At 41.9% G+C, this 20,582-nt stretch overlaps 1 protein-coding gene across 1 annotated transcript in view; it reads left to right on the top strand.

The window, feature by feature from the left end:
• Positions 1-20,582, top strand: part of LOC126365969 (probable cytochrome P450 301a1, mitochondrial) — a 152,307-nt gene that overhangs the window by 116,497 nt on the left and 15,228 nt on the right. The window contains exons 8-10 of the mRNA XM_050008766.1: positions 9,411-9,573; positions 14,486-14,658; positions 16,714-16,795. Coding sequence (XP_049864723.1) covers positions 9,411-9,573; positions 14,486-14,658; positions 16,714-16,795 — 418 coding nt within the window. The remainder of the gene's footprint in view (positions 1-9,410; positions 9,574-14,485; positions 14,659-16,713; positions 16,796-20,582) is intronic.

Raw genomic sequence — 20,582 nt, 5'->3', positions numbered from 1 at the left:
AAGATTTGTCGACCTGGAAATGCGCTCGACAATATAAATGGTGCAAGATGTTCGAAATTCTTAGAACAATGGGGGTATGCTACAGGGAAAGATGGGTAGTATTCAATATGTACAAGAAACAAGAGGAAACAGTAAAAGTGGAAGACAAAGAGCGAAGTGCTCGAATTAGAAAGTGTGTAATACAGAGGTGTAGACTTTCGTCCCTACTGTCCAATCTACACATCGAAGAAGAAATGAAGGAAATAAAAGAAAAGTTCAAGAATGGAATTAATATTCAAGGTGAAAGGAGATTCGCTGATCACCTTGGTATCGTCAGTCAAAGCGAAGAAGAAGAATCTGCTGAATGGAATGAACATTCTAATGAGTACAGAATATGGACTGAGTGTAAACCGAAGAACGGTGAAAGTAAGGAGAAGTAGCAAAAACGAGAGTAGCGAGAAACTTAACATCAGAATTGGTGACCACGTAGTAGATGAAGTTAAGGAATTGTGCAACCTAGGTAGCAAAATCACCCATCACGGTCGAAGCCAGGAGGACACAAAAAGCAGACTAGCACTGGTACAAAAGTGGTAATCCTGGCCAAAAGAAGTCTACTAGTGTCAAACATAAGCCTTAATTTGAGGAAAAAACTTCAGAGAATGTACGCTTCGAACACAGCATTGTATGGCAATGAATCGTGGACTGTGGGAAAACCAGGAAAGAAGAGAACCGAAGAATTTGAGATGTGGTGTTACGGAAGAATGTTGAAAATTGCGTGGACAGATAACGAAAGGAATAAGGAGCTTCTCCGGAGTATCGGAGAGGAAAGGAATATGTGGAAAAAACTGACATGAATAAGAGACAGGATGTTAGTACATCTGTTGAGACGTCACGGCATAACTCCCGTGATACTTGAGGGAGATATAGGGAGTAAATACTGCAGAGGAAACCAGAAATTGGAATACATTGAGCAAATAAGTGAGGACGTAGGTTGCAGGCGCTACCCTGAGATGAAGAGGCAGAGACAGGAGATGAATTCGTGGCAGGCCACGTCAAAGGTAAGGAAAAGAAAAAGTAGATCTAAACCGAACTCTACCGACAAAATTTCGAAGGTTCCCCAAGGATGTTTTCTTGAGTATAATATACTGATTTATACTCTTGTATCCGCTATCCTGACAACTATCGCAACAGTGAAAAGTCCTTTAATATGCAATAATAATAAGAGTGCAACTGTTATTCATGCAACATTCTCAGAACAGTAGCACTGATTGTGTTCAGTGCGCTTACAATCGTGATTATCACTATTTTCTTCGTGTGTTGTGACACATCTCGTGCGGCCAGTATCTTCCCGCAGGCAGAAGACAGTCGTGGCCTACTACTGGGTCCCTGATCTCCTAATAACCGAGGCCAATGAGAAAGCTGACACAGCAGCGAAAGCAGCATACCTGGAAAAATCACAGTTTGCATTAAAGTCCTCCTAAAGGCTACTGTTCAGTGGTTGAAAAAGAGATTTTGGATGAATGGAAAAGGCAGTGGCTGGAAGTGGCCAATAACGGTCGGTCTAACCAGCTATTCGACCATGGCACACCTCCTTCGGAACTCCCAGAAGGGACGTAGTGGTCAACACTCGCCTTCCTATCAGACACTGCCCAGTGACGGAACCGAGTATCTTGCGGCATGAGGATCGAAGTGAATCCAGCGTTTGCGGCGTGACGGCACACGGTGCGCCATGTTTCAGTGTCGTGTGTTTCGTATGCTTATAGGGCCGATTTACCTTCGATTTTAGCCGATACGAAACAATAGGAAGAAAATTGTTGACTCCTGCGCAATTTTACTGGACGATGGTGAAACCTTCCCGTCTCCGCTATATCTCTATTGTTACGCAACCTTCACAATAACCTATGAAACCTTCCCTTAGGATTTCTACCTCTTGCTTAATAATAACAAATTAAATCTTCCCTTTGAAATTAATTCTCTTTCGCAATCTTCGCATACAAATTTAAAAGATACTTTTTAAAAGTGATTTTCTGATTATTTCGACGAATCATAGAATGTGTCGTCGTCGTGGCCCTCAGTCGTTATCTGCAATAACCCAAAACTGTTCCTCACCTTTTTTTTACAGTTGCTGGATCGCCATCTGACCGCTACATCGAACTGCGACATGAATATACTTACTCTGGTTTACTATACTCTATTAACTGCTGGTGGGCTGTCATAATAGGTGGCTGTATTTATTACCAAAGCTGACATTATTCTTTATTAGCAAAGCTGACGTTATTCTTTAATTAATATGACTGAAGTTACGAAATTCATAGTCGAAGTTTTTCTTGACAACAATAAAATGTTGCAAAGTTTTACGTTTATGGGTTTTGGGATGGATTGTAATCAGAAATGCAATATTGCTGACAAAAATTAATTATATTCTGAATGAAATGATTTTACAAGCGTTCAAATGTGACTCAATTTTTACAATAATCTTACAACTAGCATTACGCAAACATACCTTCATTAGTCTTGAGTTTCTCATAAAAATAATTCAATAATATTTGTTCCTCTTATGATAATAGTTAGCTGATGCCTCTGTACATCCGTTTATAATCTCTTGTAAATCATAGCTGGTGGCTGGCAGGCACACTACTCCTCTCAACCTCTCGCTTCAGACCTGTTACTGACTCGCTTCACATGTCGCTTACTACTGACTTCCTACGAACGCTAAAGTGCGGTATCTCCCGCCAACAATGCTTTCTGGTGCAGAGAATCCCTGCTACCATTACAAAATGTATCAGTGCGCGGACTTTACCGCTCTTTTCTTAAAATGTATCCATACGCGGTCTCTCCCACCCTTTTTAAAATTATGTCAATGTGCGGTCTCTCCCACCGACAATACTTTGGTGCAGACATTCCCTGCTACCACAATTATTTCCAAAATGACATATATTAATTATTACTACTTAATCCTATTAATAAAATATAAATATTTTTCATGAATTGTGGTTTGACAATAGACAATAGAAATATACACGTCTTACAATGGTTGTAATGAATTTCTGGTTGGTGGCACATCGTATTACACTGAGGTGACGGAACTCGTGGAACAGCGATATGCATATATACAGAAGGCAACAGTATCGGGTACACAGGGTATAAAAGGGCAGTGTGTTGGCGGAACTGTCTTTTGTACACAGATGATTGCTGTGAAGAGGTTTCCCAAGTGATTATGGCCGCACGACGGGAAGAAACACGCTTATAATGTGGAATCTTAGGTGGAACTAGACGTTTGTGACATTCCATGTTGGAAATCGCTAGGAAGTTCAACGTTCGGAAAGCCGCAGTGCCCGAGTGTCGAGAATACCAAATTTCAGACATTACATCTCACCACGTACAACGCACTTAACGACCGAGAGCAACGACGTCTGCGAAGAACTCTCAGTGCTAACAGACAAGCAACACTGCGTGAAATAACCGCAGAAGTCAATGTGGGACGTACGACGAACGTACCTACTAGAGCAGTGTGGCGAAATTTGGCGTTAATGGGCTATGGCAGCAGACGACCAACGTGAGCACCTTTGCTAACAGCTCGACGTCCCCTGCAACGCCTCTCCTAGGCTCGTGGCTGCATGAGTTGGAACCTAGACGACTGGGAAACCGTGCTCTTGTCAGATGAGTCGCGATTTCAGTTGATGAGAGCTGATGGTAGGGTTCGAGTGTGACGCAGATGCCATGAAGCCATGGACCCAAGTTTCCAATAAAGTACTAGGCAAGCATTGGGTGACTCCATAAGGGTGTGAGCTGAGCTTACATTTAATTGACTAAGTCCTCTCATCCAACAGAACTGATCATTGACTGGAAATAGTTATTTTCGGCTACTTGGAGACCATTTGCAGCCTTTCATAGAGCACATGTACCGAAACAAGGATTTCATGTCATTGGGACACAATAGGCTAGCTGCCTGCGTTAAAAATGTTGTTTGGATTGTTCTTATTCTGATTGATTATAAGATTTAAACAGCATTTGCGGTCAATAAATTCACAAAATATCTTTTATGTTATGTAATTAAAGCTTAAAAATCATTAACTCTCAATATCTGGTCACGTGATCTAAAACCCTCTGTTAGTAGCTGATGGTCTGGTGACACCTCAGCCTAGGAGTAAGATGAAGCTACACGTATGTTATTGGAGCGGTAGCCGAAGTTACGAGGTTTTTACGTACTTTTTCTGGAAACAGATCATCTATTTAGTGACTGAAAACGCAATTTAAGCTTTCAATCACCAATAGAAAGGAATTTTTTGAATGCTGATAGTGCAAGCGTTGCGAAAGTTGATGCGTTGATGGTCCCCATTTAGAGCAGTGATATGTGCAACGACGGACATTCTTTTCCGTGCTGCCAGCAACATCATTAAACTCTCTCAAAACTAAGGAATTGTGAAACTTTTGCAAATTTGTCTGTATATTGTAACTAGGCTGTCATGAGCTACGATCCAAAGCAGACAAAGCTTAGTGCAGATTTCATATACAGAGGATATTAATCAGAAACGGATAGTGTATCTGGCTGTAAAGGAAAAAACCACGTGTTCGAATCCTGAAAGGATTTTAAAACTTTTACACGAAATACGAAAATAGTGGTAAAAAGAGCCGATTCTAGCAGTTGTTTCGATTGTGAGATGTATTATTTATAGCTTCACGTTAGTCCCAGTCTTAGAAATGAACAACGGAGGATAAATGAGTTTACTTTGAGAATGAACAATTCACTTTTTTGGAAAGCATTGCTAGTAGTGAAGATTCACCAAACACCCACAGTACAACGAGGTGTATGGCGATGAGGTAAAGCGGAGAGATATAAAGCATGTGACACAAACGTAAGAGTTGTGATGTTTGTGAGTGTAAAGTAACGTTAATGTTTGAAGCACACTTACTTCATTTTTATGTCAGATGATGAAACAGCGAAAGTTTAAGTAATAAGGATCCCAGCTGAACAATTTGAAAATGAAAACATTCTTTCAAATAAAGTAAATAGTTTATGGTCACACAGGCTAGAAAATATATTTTTGAACTTGACGTGTGTGAACAATGATTGAAAACGTAAGCACATGTAAACAGCAAGGAAAACACAATACTACTCTTTTTCTGATTGGTATAGCGAAATATTGTAACAGTATTAGGTTTTCATATGAGAAAACTATCGAGTCGTTTTACAAATAGGTGACAATGTCTCTCGGGGTAGATTCTAACTAGCGATCTACGGACATTATCTAGTAAAATTCGACCGTCTTCAGCTCTAAAAACTGAGCTACTGAATAAGTAACGTGTAACTGGGTAAAACGACGGTTTGACTCGGACTTTAATTTCTTTGACTGACGCTATTCTTCGTTGTAACAGTGGGAGAACATATTTCGAAGTAAATTAATGTTTACTTCACAATGCAACACATTTTTAGCTACGTTAGTGAACTTTTGCCTCGACTTCGTGGCAACTTGCCGTTACAGAGCAACAATATTTTACGCATATTCTCATTCTCTGGAACACTCATAAACAACTTGTCAATAGATTTTTTTTTTTTTTTTTTTTGGACGTGGTTGTGTAGTATGATACACCCCATTTTCCGAGAGGTAAATTCTAAAACATCACTGTGGTTAGCATTATGACAGTAGGAACAGCGAGCTAGCCAGTGACGTCACAGGCATCACATGAGTCGAGGGAGCGTTTTAGCGTGCTTTCAAATTATTTGAATTTCATTTCCTTTTTTATAGGTGAATACTGAAATTCAAGTGAAAGAAAAGCATGTTAGTAACATTAAATGAGACAATTAATCACTTTAGATAATTTCCAGAAAACAGACAAACACCCAGTTGTTCGTGATTGATTTGAAGAACATTCTGAACAGTTCGAGAGGATGATTTGGCCGCCCAGATCGCCCGACATGAATCCCGTCGATTATTTATGGGACATATCTAAATGTCAGTTCGTGCACAAAATCCTGCACCGGCAACACTTTATCGCAGTCATGGACGGAGATGCAGCATGGCTCAGTATTTCTGCAGGGGACTTCCGACGACTTGTTGAGTCCGTGCCACGTCCAATTTCTGCATTACGGCGAGCCAAAGGACGTCCGAGACGATATGAGGAGGTATCCCATGACTTTTGTCACCTTAGTGTAGTTCCGCGACCAGACATCTTAACACTATCCATTGTTTTATTAATAACATTAACCACGACAATCGTTTGAACAGAAATATTGGAGTTTTTATGTGACATTTTATACTTTCTTGGCCACATTTATGTGACCTTTTCGATCTAACGACAGTAACTAGGAGTAAACCAGTACTACAATTTTGAGAAAGAGTGCAGACTAACACTCTGTTAAGCGGCTAACAATTTTCAATCCATCGATACATCCATCTGTCCATTCATTATAAAACTGAAGGATCTGGTTTCTTGTTGGTGCCTGTGTACATATGCAGAAGGGCTTCGACGAGGTAACTGTCGCTCTAGTAACAGCTGGTCATAGCATAGTTGTGCCGGTATTCAACGGTCCATACAAGAAGCGCATATCGGCCGGCTCTTCATCAGTAAACCTACCTACACTACTGTCACCGTTAAAATACGAGTAACAGTGCCGAAATAACAGACCCGATACAAAGCGGAGCTGTACTGAATACAAGCTTGGTAGCGAAGAGTAAAGTGCGCGTTTTAGTTGTTAGCAGCAGGTACCGTTAGTAAACGGTTTTTCCAAACTAGACACGGAGCATATGCAGTATACAGTTGCGTTGGTGCACAGATATCTTCAGAGCAATATACACTCTTTTTAAAAAATGGGACGGTAATCGGTAGATGTGATGTGTAGAGACAAGAAATGAATAAAATTTCAGAGAAAATAGGATGATTTATTCAGGAGAAAGAGCTTCACCAATTGAGCAATCAATAACGCTTTGATTCATCTCTGTCCCTCATGCATGGATTCCCATTGATTGACAGAGTTGTTGGATGTTCTCCCGAGGGATACCAGGCCAAATTCTGTCCAACTGACGCCTCAGGTTGTCAATATCACGAGCTGGTTTGAGGGCCCTACGCATAATATTCCGAATATTCTCAATTCGGGAGAGATCTGGTGACACTGCTGGCCAAGAACGTGTTTGGAAAACACGAAGACAAGCAGTACACACCCACGTTGTGCGCGCATGGACGTTATATTTCTGAAATGTAAACCCAGCATGCCTTGAAAGGCAACAAAATTGGGCATAGAATATCGCCGACGTACCTTTGTCCTGTAAAGCGTGCCACGAATGACAGTCAGAGGGACACTGCTATGAAAATAAATCACACTCCAGTCTACTACCACGCCGTATGGTGGGCGACGCTCAGGTTCGTACCCATCGGCTGTCTGGGATGCCTGCAGACACGTATGTAACCTGAAATCTTTGAGCCGCGATGACCAGCGACGACTTGTGTGGGGACGCCCTAGGCTGCTGTGGGGTACCGACCCGACTCTCGCCCTCCAAACGGTCCGACAATCGGGAGTTATGGTCTGGAGTGCCTCCTTTGGTTGTGATCCGTGGTACCCCTACAGCACAACAGAACGTCGACGATATTCTATGCCCCGTTTTGTTGCCCTTCATGGCAAGCCATCCAGGGCATACATTTCAGAAAGATAATACCCGCCAGTATACAGTGAGATTTCGTGCGTGCCAAATCCTGGATTGGCTAGCAAGGACGCCGAATCTATTCCGAACCGATGAACTTTTGGAGCATTGTGGGCTGGACCTGACAACCAGCTTGGCATTTTGACGATCTAAAGCACCAATTGGACTGAATTTGGCACTATTTCCCTCAGGTGGACATCCAGCAATGTCAAGCTTAATAACTGCTTGCCTAAGAGCCACTGTGGATCAACGCGTTATTGATTTGCTCAGTCTGTGAAGCTCTTTGTCTTGAATAAATCATTAATTTTTTTCTGAAACTGTATTCATTAGTTTCTCCATATATGTACGCCATATCCACCGATTTCCGACCCATCTGGATAATTACTTCGTGGTGCACCGGCGTTTTCTTTTTCTTTTGTCTTACAGTGTAGCTACAAAAATAAATGCAATAAGAAATCAAATGAAATGTGATTGCTCTGTATATCACCATCGGATACCTGGGGTGCCTAAGCAAAGGTACTCAGCAAATTTTCCTGAAGAGCCATCGACATCTTGTCAGTAGAGATCACGTTCACCCTGTATACCTCTACAGTTTTACGTTGCCGATGACAGTAATTTTATCAGGAACGATCAAGCGTTATGAGCAGTTGAATGGAATAGACAGTGTCTTGAAAAGAGAAGCTACGGGAGGAAGGAAAACCTTTTCTCAAATGAAGGTTATTAACATCTAAGGTAAGTTTAACTGCAGCGCTGGCCGCGGTGGTCTCGCGGTTCTAGGCGCGCAGTCCGGAACCGTGCGACTGCTACGGTCGCAGGTTCGAATCCTGCCTCGGGCAAGGATGTGTGTGATGTCCTTAGGTTAGTTAGGTTTAAGTAGTTATAAGTTCTAGGGGACTAATGACCACAGCAGTTGAGTCCCATGGTGCTCAGAGCCATTTGAACGATTTTAACTGCAGCAGACCTTGTAGTCAGGACTATCACAACCTCGATACATCATTTTCGAGATAAGACTGCTTCAGCAGTATGTCGTTTATTTACTGGCACGACCAGCTTCGCAGCATTTTAGCTGAGTCATCAGATCCACTGTACATAATCTAGCAGACAAAACTCATGTTAGGCTTGAAAACGTAACTGAAATGAAAATATATACGGGGTGAACAAACTCAGAAAATAAAGCCATGTTTCGATCGAGAAAAGAGAATGGGATGATGCAGCGTTCATTGTCAGCAATTTTTCGCTAAGTAACGGACGTCAAACAATAAAATAGCAGGAAATAACACAGGAAGCTCACGCGGAACCTATAGAGGACGAAATATAAAAAGAAGAAATTCGTAATAGAAAATTATCAGGTAGGTAAAATACTAAGGAGTTCAACTCATCATCAGTAACAGTGTCTGGTGAGCTAATGGGTCCCCATACACCGAAAAAGTGGTCACATACCGACCTCGATGATCACCTTCGGGATTATGTAAAATTAAGCAGCTGACGGTCCTTCATTTACCTAATAAGGATTGAAAAATATGCTTGTGAAAACCCAGTTATGTAATCATAAATTCTGGTTCATCCCTCAAAAAATCCACTATAAAACAATGGACAACTTTAGTACTGTATGTGTATCGATTTCTGACCAGCTTGCATAACCCGTCGGGGGTGTTTTTCTTTTTTTTTCTTTTTTCTTTTTTTTTAAAGTGTTTTTGTCTTTTTTTAAGTAATGGGGGGGGCATGCATCCTTATAACGCACATGCTAATCGTATACGTAGCACTTCCTAACGAAATGTCTCTGCCACCTTTCAGGACATCGATGAAATACATCAACGCCGCCATGGAACGCATCAAGGCCAAAGGCGAGAACTCCACTGGAGACCTCAGCGTGCTGGAGCGGCTGCTGCTCCAGAATGATGACCCTGTAGTCGCCTGCGTCATGGCGCTAGACATGATGTTCGCAGGCGTCGACACGGTGCGTCTCATGCGCATCTGCATGTGAGAGCACGCGCGTGCATGTATGTGTGTGTGTCTTCGAGAGAGAGAGAGAAAGAGAGAGAGTGGACATCTGAGTGTGCCCAACTTTTAAGATAATGTGACTAATGAAAATATACTGCCTGACAACGAAAATGAAGTATCTAGAATGGGAGGAGGTCACGAAATGTAACTTCACGTGTTGAGTTGGTATGTGTCGTTATTTCAGTGATGGCAAAACCGTACTAAATTTACAAAGAATTTAGCAGTATGAGCCAACTTTTTAGTATTATGCTGGACCCCGTCTGTCTTGGGTGTATGCATCGATTCTGTTTGGAGACGGTATCACAAAGACACTCCTACGGAAAGGTGGCGCACACTTGTTGCAACTCCTCCTTGATATCTGGATAATGGCAGTGTGACAGACTTGATGTCCGAGCTGTTCCCACACCTGTTCTATTGGGGACATGGGAGCTCATCAGCGTCAGACAGACAGTTCATAGTGGCACTTGCTCTGCTCTGCGTTGACTAGCACTGGCTGTTGAAAAATTGTACCACGCTACTGTCATATGGCACGTAGCACATGAGGATGCAACACGTCAGTGATATACCGTTGTGCTGTTAGAATTCCCTCAATCACTAACAGTCGTGACCTGAAGCCACATACGATGATTTCCTGCAGCATGATGCTAGGAATAGCACCGTTGTACCTCTCCCCAGGTCACCTTGATACTCGCCGGAGATGGTCACCCATGGTAGTGCAGAACCGCGATTCATCGCTGAACGCAATGCGACACCTTTCATCAGTATCCCATGCTTCTCGGTCTGGACGCCATTTCAAACGCAGCCAACCGTGGAGTTAACGGCAGGCCAAACAGGCGACGGTGATACTCCAGTCCAGCCGCTGCTAGTGTCAGGCCACTGGTGCGGGGTGACACAGATTGTTGCAGTGAGTCCATTACTTTTTCTTCGGATGGCAGGGGCAGATGCGAATGGGTGAGGATGTGCTTGGAGCACAGTACGGCGATGCTGTCTTCCGGCGGTCAAACGTGGTAGACAAGAAATTTGATCACAATTATGCCTGTCCTCACTTTCCCATGCAGTCGATCGTCTGGCCTTTGTCACATACGAATGCCACTAAAATCTAGATATTGCACGAGTCGACAAGCCGGCCAAATGAAAACTTACAGTGAGGCCCTTTCAAAATCTGACAGATGCCGAAAGCGCTCTCTCACACGGATATACAGATTTGCGTGTCCTTCGCAATGATCACTCAACATCTGACGCTCTTCACTCCCATTATATGCCACGCAAGGTCGAGTAACAACACTAAACATGAACCAAGCTACTGTGTTAGCCATTTTGTCAGAGAAAATTGCAACTCTAATCATTTATAGTCCCGCCTGTGATGTATGACTGTACATACAGTGACATCCGACATTGTCTTCTGGGTGCTGACCCTCTTTTTTTTTCTTTTTGGCAGGCAGTGCCTGTGTCAGACCGGTACTCGAAACCGGACCTGCCCTTCACGAGGATTCACCTGAGCCGTTGGACATCTGAGCACGCCTCCAGGCATGAGTTAAACTTTCATTGCCTGTGATGTTTCCACCTGTGATTTTCAACGACTGCGAGAAGAGGTTCTTCTAAGGGCTATGTGAATGTAGCACCTCCTGCAGGACTGGTTGGGCTAAGGCTGCTTCTACCCTTCACGGTTTCATAAAGCGGCATAGAATGTATTGTGCATCATTAGTGTCCTACAACGCGACGTGAGTTGGAAAGTGGAATTCGTAACGCGGACGCTCCCAGGTTCAGAGCCATTTCCGGATATTCAAAGTGCATAAAGGCCGGTACGATTGTCCATGGAATAATGCAGCAAGCATTTTGAACGCCCGTTACCGTAACCTGAAACAGAGAAATTCGATATTTTCTAATTTTTCTAATTTATTATGTTATAATCAAGTTTAGTTAAAGTTAAAAGTTGTTCTCTCGCTACAACATTCAGAAACATATTCTTTATCGTAGAAACTTTCTTTTTCTGTCCAAGCATTGTTCAGATCGTTGACTACACGAAGATGATTTTCTTTCAACGAAACAGTACAAGATAAGATAATTCGTTATGTTCAGCAAAATGTTTCGTTTGAACACTCATTTCAACGGTACCACTTTTTGCCAAGTTTCCATTTGTAATCATGAAGGTGACTGCGTTTCCCCCATTTTCCAGAAGCTTCCACGCTACGGAAGATTCACGATTCTACTGTATTTGCCTCATCAGTTTGCCTAAACCAGATTTTACATTAAAAAGATCGGTCGCTGTGTTTCCGAGGAAAAATCTCTGCCTGACAGGTCTGAAGCATCTTGCCTACGCACTACATTAGACTCACTGAAGTGAAACGACGGAGCAGATGTGGCTGAAGTCAGTGAAGAGGCAACGATATTAAATTATGCTGGGAACAACAAGGACACTTGCTGGTTTGAAAGGTAGACGAAATGTAAAAAATGCACTTATCGTAGAATCCCTATTCTGCGTTTCATTTCGTTTTAAAATTAATTACTGCCCGTATTTTCAGTACAGTAAATTACCTGAATTCTGACGTTCCGGTCGATTCTTCCGACCAAAGCGATGGGTATGCGTGTTATTGTGTAGCCAGTATTCGCCTACAAGTATGCAAGAGCTCCTGGACAATGGTTGTGAAAAATGTATTTTAGATTCCTTTACAAAAAAGTTGCAAAATGCTAACTCGGGCGAGCACGCCGACCGAGGAAAGTCGCCCCTGAATGAATGAGCCACCCATCAAGTTTTCTAAGAGCATTATGGTATTCTGTCACAGCCCAATGATTTCTTTAGCCGGAGGTCATGAATTGGCTTTTCCCAGTTCCCATATTCTGTGACCTTGGTCTTCACCATTTGGTTCCCTTTCATCTTCCAAAACTTTCTGCTGTTATCATCAAGAGAAACATATAACACTTCCACGTAATCCATTCAAACTTCCTTCTACACTTCTGTGCATACTGTCTTCTTTCCATGTTTGTTCAACACTGTTTGCTTGCTTGTTTTCCTTACTTCTCATAGTATTTAGGACTTAACTATCTTGTACACTTCTTCCATTTGTCCATTCTTTTCTAGTTCTACTATTTTCCCACATTCGTTCTTCATCCTGCCCTTCTACTCTGGTCAGTTAACGTTCTTAGTTCATTCTTTTGTGTCCTGTCTTATCCTTTCTTCTGAATTTTCATTTTTCCAGATTCTGCGTTCATGCATTTCACACAACATATTTCCTGTTATCCACTCCTTCTTAGTTCTTGTTCTTTTCACTACAATTGGAAAAATATGAAGGAAAGACGAATGTTGCGTTGTTACGTCACAAACAGTGTAGAGACAACCATGTGTTTTTTTAACAGATTAAGAGTTAAATGATGTTTCGAGACAGAAGTGCCTGCCTGCACCAACATAGTTCTACAGATATGAAAGTCCTACAGATATTTCATCTGTGACTCACTCTAATGAGAATGACTTATACACTGACGACATCCAGTGCACAAAAAATTCTGTTGTCATATGACGTTTTCTCAGTATCGTAATGGATACACAACCGAAAGGAGCCACAAACCAACGTCATATCTCACCGGAAGTTGATAGGCGGATACTTTCTCGGAACAGTTCCTTCAGTGCTCCTTGATGGTATGCAATTACGCTATAAAAATAATGAAACATCCCAGCAACTGGGAACAACAAAATGCTACAGCATACAGGACATCACCTTCCGTGATGTAATTCAGATGCACACAAACAGTGAAAAATCCAGACGACCATAGCTACCTGTGAACGGTTAAAGAAGACGTGTGTAACAATCTGTGTTTCTCTTTCATCGCATCAGTCCTTCCTCCGTCAGGGTGGATGCGTTTTCTTCAACTGTTTTTTTAGCCACCTGTGCCCTCTGTACCAGTCCTCATGCATCAGATACCTATCTGTAATACCAGATCGGATATGTCGGGAATTTTGCCTGTAGCTTTGAGAAGAAGAAGAATACTGAAGATAAGGTGGATAGAGCACGTAACTAATGAGGAGGTACTGAATAGGATTGGGGAGAAGAGAAGTTTGTGGCACAACTTGACTAGAAGAATGGATCGGTTGGTAGGACATGTTTTGAGGCATCAAGGGATCACAAATTTAGCATTGGAGGGCAGCGTGGAGGGTAAAAATCGTAGAGGGAGACCGAGAGATGAGTACACTAAGCAGATTCAGAAGGATGTAGGTTGCAGTAGGTACTGGGAGATGAAGCAGCTTGCACAGGATAGAGTAGCATGGAGAGCTGCATCAAACCAGTCTCAGGACTGAAGACAACAACAACAACAACAGCTTTGAGTATCATTAGAATTTTCCTATTAGCCTTCTTTTTTGAGCCATACGACTCTGGAATAAACTACACTGATTTATCCGAAATCACGTTGTATTCTGGATGAGATTAAAGCTTCATGTGTTATCATCAGTGCAGCTTCCCTCTAGCCATATCGAAATTGCATGTTGCTTACCGGTGAACCAGTACCTCTCTGTCATATTGTTTGCTCGTCTTTATGTAATTCTGTTTGTTTCTTTCAATCTTATCTGCTAAACGTTTCCTATCATTTCTCACTCTTCCCCTGATCTGTGCGCAATTAGTCCAAAAACAAATGTATGTTAAATGAGTCCTATCTCAGAAAATACTTAGGAACAGGGCATATGCCCATATGAAGTTATTTGCTTCAAACGAACGTTCCAGCCATATCTCTGATTATTGACCATTCGTCCTGAGATACTCTGTATAATGTTGTAATGGACAGGGGCTTGCAGGGTGTATACAGGTACACACCTGCACCTCACTGTTTAGCATTTAGCCCCAGACACGTCAGACTGACAAGCAGGTGAAACCTTCCAGACTTCCAACGCGGCCGTAGCCTGCCTGTACTACGTGGCCAAGAACCCGGAGGCCCAGCAGCGGCTGTTTGAGGAGGTGTACGCCCAGCTGCCAGAGTCGCAGAGCCAGCCGCTGACGGCCAGCAAGCTGGAGGAGTGCCGCTACCTCCGGGCGTGCTTCAGGGAGGCCATGAGGTGCGTGACCAGCACACTTTATCTCTGCAGCGTTGTCTGTATTTTCAGCCCGGTTCTAAAAGTAAGTGCAGCCCTATTGATTTCCTAGTTTCATGTCAGTCTTAATGATAGTCGTAAGATTTAATTGTTGTTGTTGTGGTCTTCAGTCCACGGACTGCTCTGATGCAGCTCTCCATGCTACTCTATCCTGTGCAAGCTTCTTCATCTCCCAGTACTTACTGCAACCACATCCTTCTGAATCTGCTTAGTGTATTCATCTCTTGGTATCCCTCTACGATTTGTTATCCTCCACGCTGCCCTCCAGTACTAAATTGGTGATCCCTTGATGCCTCAGGACATGTCCTACCAACCGATCCCTTCTTCTAGTCAAGTTGTGCCACAAATTTCTCTTCTCCCCAATTCTGTTCAATACTCCTCATTAGTTATGTGATTTACCCACCTAATCTTCAGCATTCTTCTGTAGTACCACATTTCGAATGCTTCTATTCTCTTCTAGTCTAAACTATTTATCGACCACGTTTCACTTCCATACATGGCTACATTCCATACAAATACTTTCAGAAACGACTTCCTGGCACTTAAATCTATACTCGATGTTAACAAATTTCTCTTCTTCAGAAACGCTTTCCTTTCCATTGCCAGTTTTCATTTTATATCCTCCCCACTTCGACCATCATCACTTATTTTGCTCCCCCATATAGCAAAACTCTTTTACATGTCTCATTTCCTAATCTAATTCCAGTAGCATCACCCGATTTAATTCGACTACATTCCATTATCCTCGTTTTGCTTTTGTTGATGTTCATCTTATATCCTCCTTTCAAGACACTGTCCATTCCGTTCAACTGCTCTTCCAGGTCCTTTGTTGTCTCTGACAGAATTACAGTGTCATCGGCGAACCTCAAAGGTTTTATTTCTTCTGCGTGAATTTTAATTCCTACTCCGAATTTTTCTTTTGTTTCCTTCATTGCTTGCTCAATATACAGATTGAATAACGTCGAGGATAGGCTACAACCCTGTATCACTCCCTTCCCTAGCACTGCTTCCCTTTCATGCCCCTCGACCTTTGTAACTGCCATCTGGTTTCTGTACAAATTGTAAATAGCCTTTCGCTCCCTGTATTTTACCCCTGTCACCCACAGAATTTGAAAGAGAGTATTCCAATCAACATTGTCAGAAGCTTTCTCTAAGTCTACAAATGCTAGAAACGTAGGTTTGCCTTTCCTTAGTCTATCTTCCAAGATAAGTCGTAGGGTCAGTATTGCCCCACGTATTGGAACACTTCTATGGAATCCAAACTGATCTTCCCCGAGGTCGGCTTCTACCAGTTTTTCCATTCGTCTGTAAAGAATTCGTGTTAGTATTTTGCAGCCGCGGCTTAGTAAACTAATAGTTCGGTAATTTTCACATCTGTCAACACCTGCTTCCTTTGGGATTGGAATTATTATATTCTTCTTTTGCGCCTGTCTCATACATCTTGCTCACTAGATGGTAGAATTTTGTTAATCTCTAAAAAATAAAACCGCCCATTCAGATACACACTAACGCATGATACTCCATCTTACCAATCAGCTGCGTCATTTCTTTTTCGGTGAGACAGTGATTTCAATGTGTACCAGAGTTCGCTGACACGTACCTGCAAACAAGCAGAAACTTAGTTAAGCGTTTTTATCTTCTCTACGTGGCAAAACTTTATGATTATGGTCTTGCAGACGGCAACGCTGTGGGTGCCCGTCCAATCCAACTGGACATGCAGCGTTGCCTGTGGGTCCCGTTGGCTTGGAACTGCCTAGCAACTATTATTGCCTAACCTGTCGGTCGCTCTGGGCAGCTACGAATTGGGTCATGGCGATAATTCAGATCCATCACTGATCTTCAGTATTATACCAACTTATATGTAGTCGTTTACTTAGTAGAACTGTCTCTTTGCTTTCCACTGACTGTATTTAGCGTTGTGCTACACGTACCATTCTCCTTAGATGTTATCATACAGATAATCTGTGACGAAATTGGTTGTACTACGAGAGACTTTCCAACAACTCGGCTATGTTGCAGGTTGAAGCCCATAGCACCAGGCAACGCCCGACGGGTCCTCGTCGATGACTTTGTCTTAGGCGGCTACCGTATACCTAAGGGGGTAAGCGAGCGTTTGTTACCTCTAGCGTAACTTAATGAAGACATAAGAAAGATGGTGAATTACCCTCTAAGTTAGTAACTATAGTTATTTAGCCATATGTATTTACTGGATGTTTGGGGGCTCTTCCGTATTGAGACACCACTTTGCAGAGGAGCTGTCTGCCGTTTGTTGTACCTACAGCAGCCCGTAGGAGTTTTTAAATTTTATTTAACTCTTTTTTTATTTACTGGATGTTTTGGGTCTCTTTCGTATTGAGACACCACTTTGCAGGGGAGCTGTCTGCCGTTTGTTGTACCTACAGCAGCCCGTAGGATTTTTTAAATTTTATTTAACTTTTTTTTTTTTTTAGTCATCATAATTCTGACGTCTGATACAACTTACCACGAATTCCTTTCCTGTGCCAACCTCTCCATCTCAGATTAGCGTTTGCGCTTCCGAGCTCTTTCCCTATTCAGTTTACCCTCTACAATTGCCTCTAGTACCTTGGAAGTTATTCCCTGATGTCTTAATATATATCCTGTCATTCCCTTACTTCTTCTTGTCAGTGATCTCCATATGTTCGTTTCCTTACCAGTTATTCGAAGAACCACTTCATTTGTTTCTTACATTGACGTAGCGAAAAATACTTCGCCATAGCTCTCCTCTTTATTCTTCCTTGATGAATCAGTAACGTCTGTTACCCGTAAATTTCTCTCTTTGTTTTTATCGTTGCTTATTAGCATTATTAAGTTCCATATAGTTTTCATGTTTTCCAGATTTGGAATTTTTAGTTTCGTGCACCATGCACCATACACAGGAACACGATTTCCAACTGCATTCTTAAATGTTCCTTCAAGGTTGTTGCATTTCCCTAAGTGAGCTCCATGACTTCGCTTTCTGGTTTGGGGCGACATGCAAGTATTTAAGGTACACAAAAACTCTGAAAAACTGACTGGATTGCATGTGTTCCTAGATTGTATCATTTTTACGATAAATTTACTGAAATTTGAGCCTACATTTCGGGATAAGATTCTGCAGTGATTGCCGTAAGTTCTTTGAAGAATAACTGGTTTAAAATTTTCAAGACTGAAATTCCATGCAGTCACACAGAGACAAGACTAAGAGATAATGTGCATGGGACACAGTTTAATGTTTCACTCTTCAGATTATTCATACGGGAGTCATACTAACAGTAAGATCTGCACGGAAGCTGTAATCTTCTGTTAGGAAATCGCTACGGAGTCAGCTTAATGACAGCCAAATTTTCACTCGTTATTCAACATTTTCTTAAATTTGTAAAATTATGAGACAGTTTATTCCTTAATGTCTGCCTAGTATGAGTCTGAATAATATGCAATGTGGCGATACGATTTATAGTACTTTTATTAGCTATATCTCTATACGTCTGAAGGATAGGCGTGAGATATTGCTTTTCCGCCCCAAGAACTAGCTGTTAATGTGTTATATTTTCATTCAGTCCACTGTTGCACAACATTATGAACACGCTCAGGCTATTCTTAAACTCTCAGAAGTCCAAGAATCGTTCCTCACGTTTACATATTATTCACTCCACACATATTCTGATGCCATGTAAACGGTTTGTTGTTATTTACTGCAAAAAATTTCTGAGTATTACGTGATTGTCCCCCTGTCTTAAACTATTAAAAATATTGCTTTGGAAAACTATTATAACTATGTGACTTCGTTATGTAATGTGTTATTAAACTCGCACAGTGTGCGAGCTGGTGCAGCCATAGTATGGAAACAGGCTTCGTGGCTACGTCTCCATGTAGCACCTGGACAGGCAGTCAGTACCTTTTATATAGATTAAATACATGATACTACATCACAGAAACCAAGCGATTCTTAAGTTTCAGTTGCAAAGTAATAATAACTACACAAAACTGTTCAGTATCATTAAATATTAAAACCACTAAATTCATCAAAAATTCTGTTTCTAGAGTCACTTGACAACACTACTCTAAACAGTTCCAAAAATGTACTAAACTTTTTTAAAAAAGAAAAGAAATATTTTCTATTCTAAAAGATTAAATCTATTTACAAAGCCACGTTTGTTGAAGCCAAGTTCTTCTTCCTACCACCATGGTGTTATGCATAGAACTTCAAAGCACTTCCTATTTTCAACAGTCTTGCCGCAGTGAAACACCGGTTTCCGGCAAATCACCGAAGTTGAGCGCCGTCGGGCTTGTCTAGCACTTTGATGGTTGACTACGAGTCTTCAGAGCGCTGTTGGCGTACGGGTTGCACTCTGTCCATGTGAGGCCAATTGAGGAGATAGCTGATTGAGCACTAACGGCTTCGATCGCGAAAACTGACAATGCCCAGAAGAGCGGTGTGCTGCCCACAGACCCCAGCATACCGGCATCCATTAGCGCATATCAGCTGAGGATTACAAGGCGGTCGGTCGGTACCGTTTGGTCTTCCGAGGCCTGTACAGACGAAGTTAATTAGCTTCTTCCAATTACCTAGTTACAGCGAAGTTATGTTCTTCTTTCGTGAATGTTTAACTATGATGAGTATCTGACATTTTTTCAATAGGATAGTTTAACTTTCAGTCCTGCCTTCGAAGAGACACTTCGGTCTTTCTCGTTTACATAATTTTCTCCGCCGTAATGTCATACTGTTGTGTAGCAAACGTAAAAGTTCGACTCTTTTTCACTAATCGTCCAAAACTTTTCCAGCAAATTCAGCATTGCCTAAGACAACAATTCAGTATTAGGTATATAAAATAAATGTCACTAGGTATCTTCTCACAAATTTCATTTACAATTGTAAATTGACAAATTTCAACCACTGTATCTCTTTACCATAGAAAATAAATTACAGAGTTTAATAGTCCTCTCAAGTGGCACACAAAGTTTGATTCACTAGAAATATTTTATGCTCAAAGTGTGAATGAAAACAAAGAAAGAAGAGAAAAAAATGACCAAAATAGGTTGCTAGCGGAAGCATTTGTACACTGAACTGACTCAAAATAACTGTGTTATCTAGAATGAAATTTTCACTCTACAGCGGAGTGTGCGCTAATATGAAACTTCCTGGCAGATTTAAACTGTGTGCCGGACCGAGACTCGAACTCGGGACCTTTGGCTTTCGCAGGCAAGTGGTCTACCGTCTCGGTAGTCTCGGTCCGGCACACAGTTTTAATCTTCCAGGAAGTTTCATATCAGCGCACTTCGCCGTAGAGTGAAAATTTCATTCTAGAAACAACCCCTAGGCTGTGGCTAAGCCATGGCTCCGCAATATCCTTTGTATCAGAAGTACTAGTTCTGCAAGTTTCGCACGAGAACTTCTGTAAAGTTTGGAAGGTAGGAGACGAGGTACTGGCGGAATTAAAGCTGTGAGGAAGGGGCGTGAGTCGTGCTTGGGTAGCTCAGACGGTAGAGCACTTGCCCGCGAAAAGCAAAGGTCCTGAGTTCGAGTCTCGGTCCGGCACACAGTTTTAATCTGCCAGGAAGTTTCATATCTGTGTTATATTTCACACAATTCTATACAAAATTTGAAAACAGTAAAACCATACATTTACATGTGCAGACTATACCAACAATTGTCAGTTGTTGTTTCCCTTAATTCTCTTGACGGCCACATACACTCCTGGAAATTGAAATAAGAACACCGTGAATTCATTGTCCCAGGAAGGGGAAACTTTATTGAGACATTCCTGGGGTCAGATACATCACATGATCACACTGACAGAACCACAGGCACATAGACACAGGCAACAGAGCATGCACAATGTCGGCACTAGTACAGTGTGTATCCACCTTTCGCAGCAATGCAGGCTGCT

Source organism: Schistocerca gregaria, chromosome 4 (genome assembly GCF_023897955.1).
Source record: "Schistocerca gregaria isolate iqSchGreg1 chromosome 4, iqSchGreg1.2, whole genome shotgun sequence".
NCBI lineage: Eukaryota > Metazoa > Arthropoda > Insecta > Orthoptera > Acrididae > Schistocerca > Schistocerca gregaria.
The sequence above is the reverse complement of the archived record's forward strand: the minus strand, read 5'-3'. Positions and strand labels throughout refer to the sequence as shown.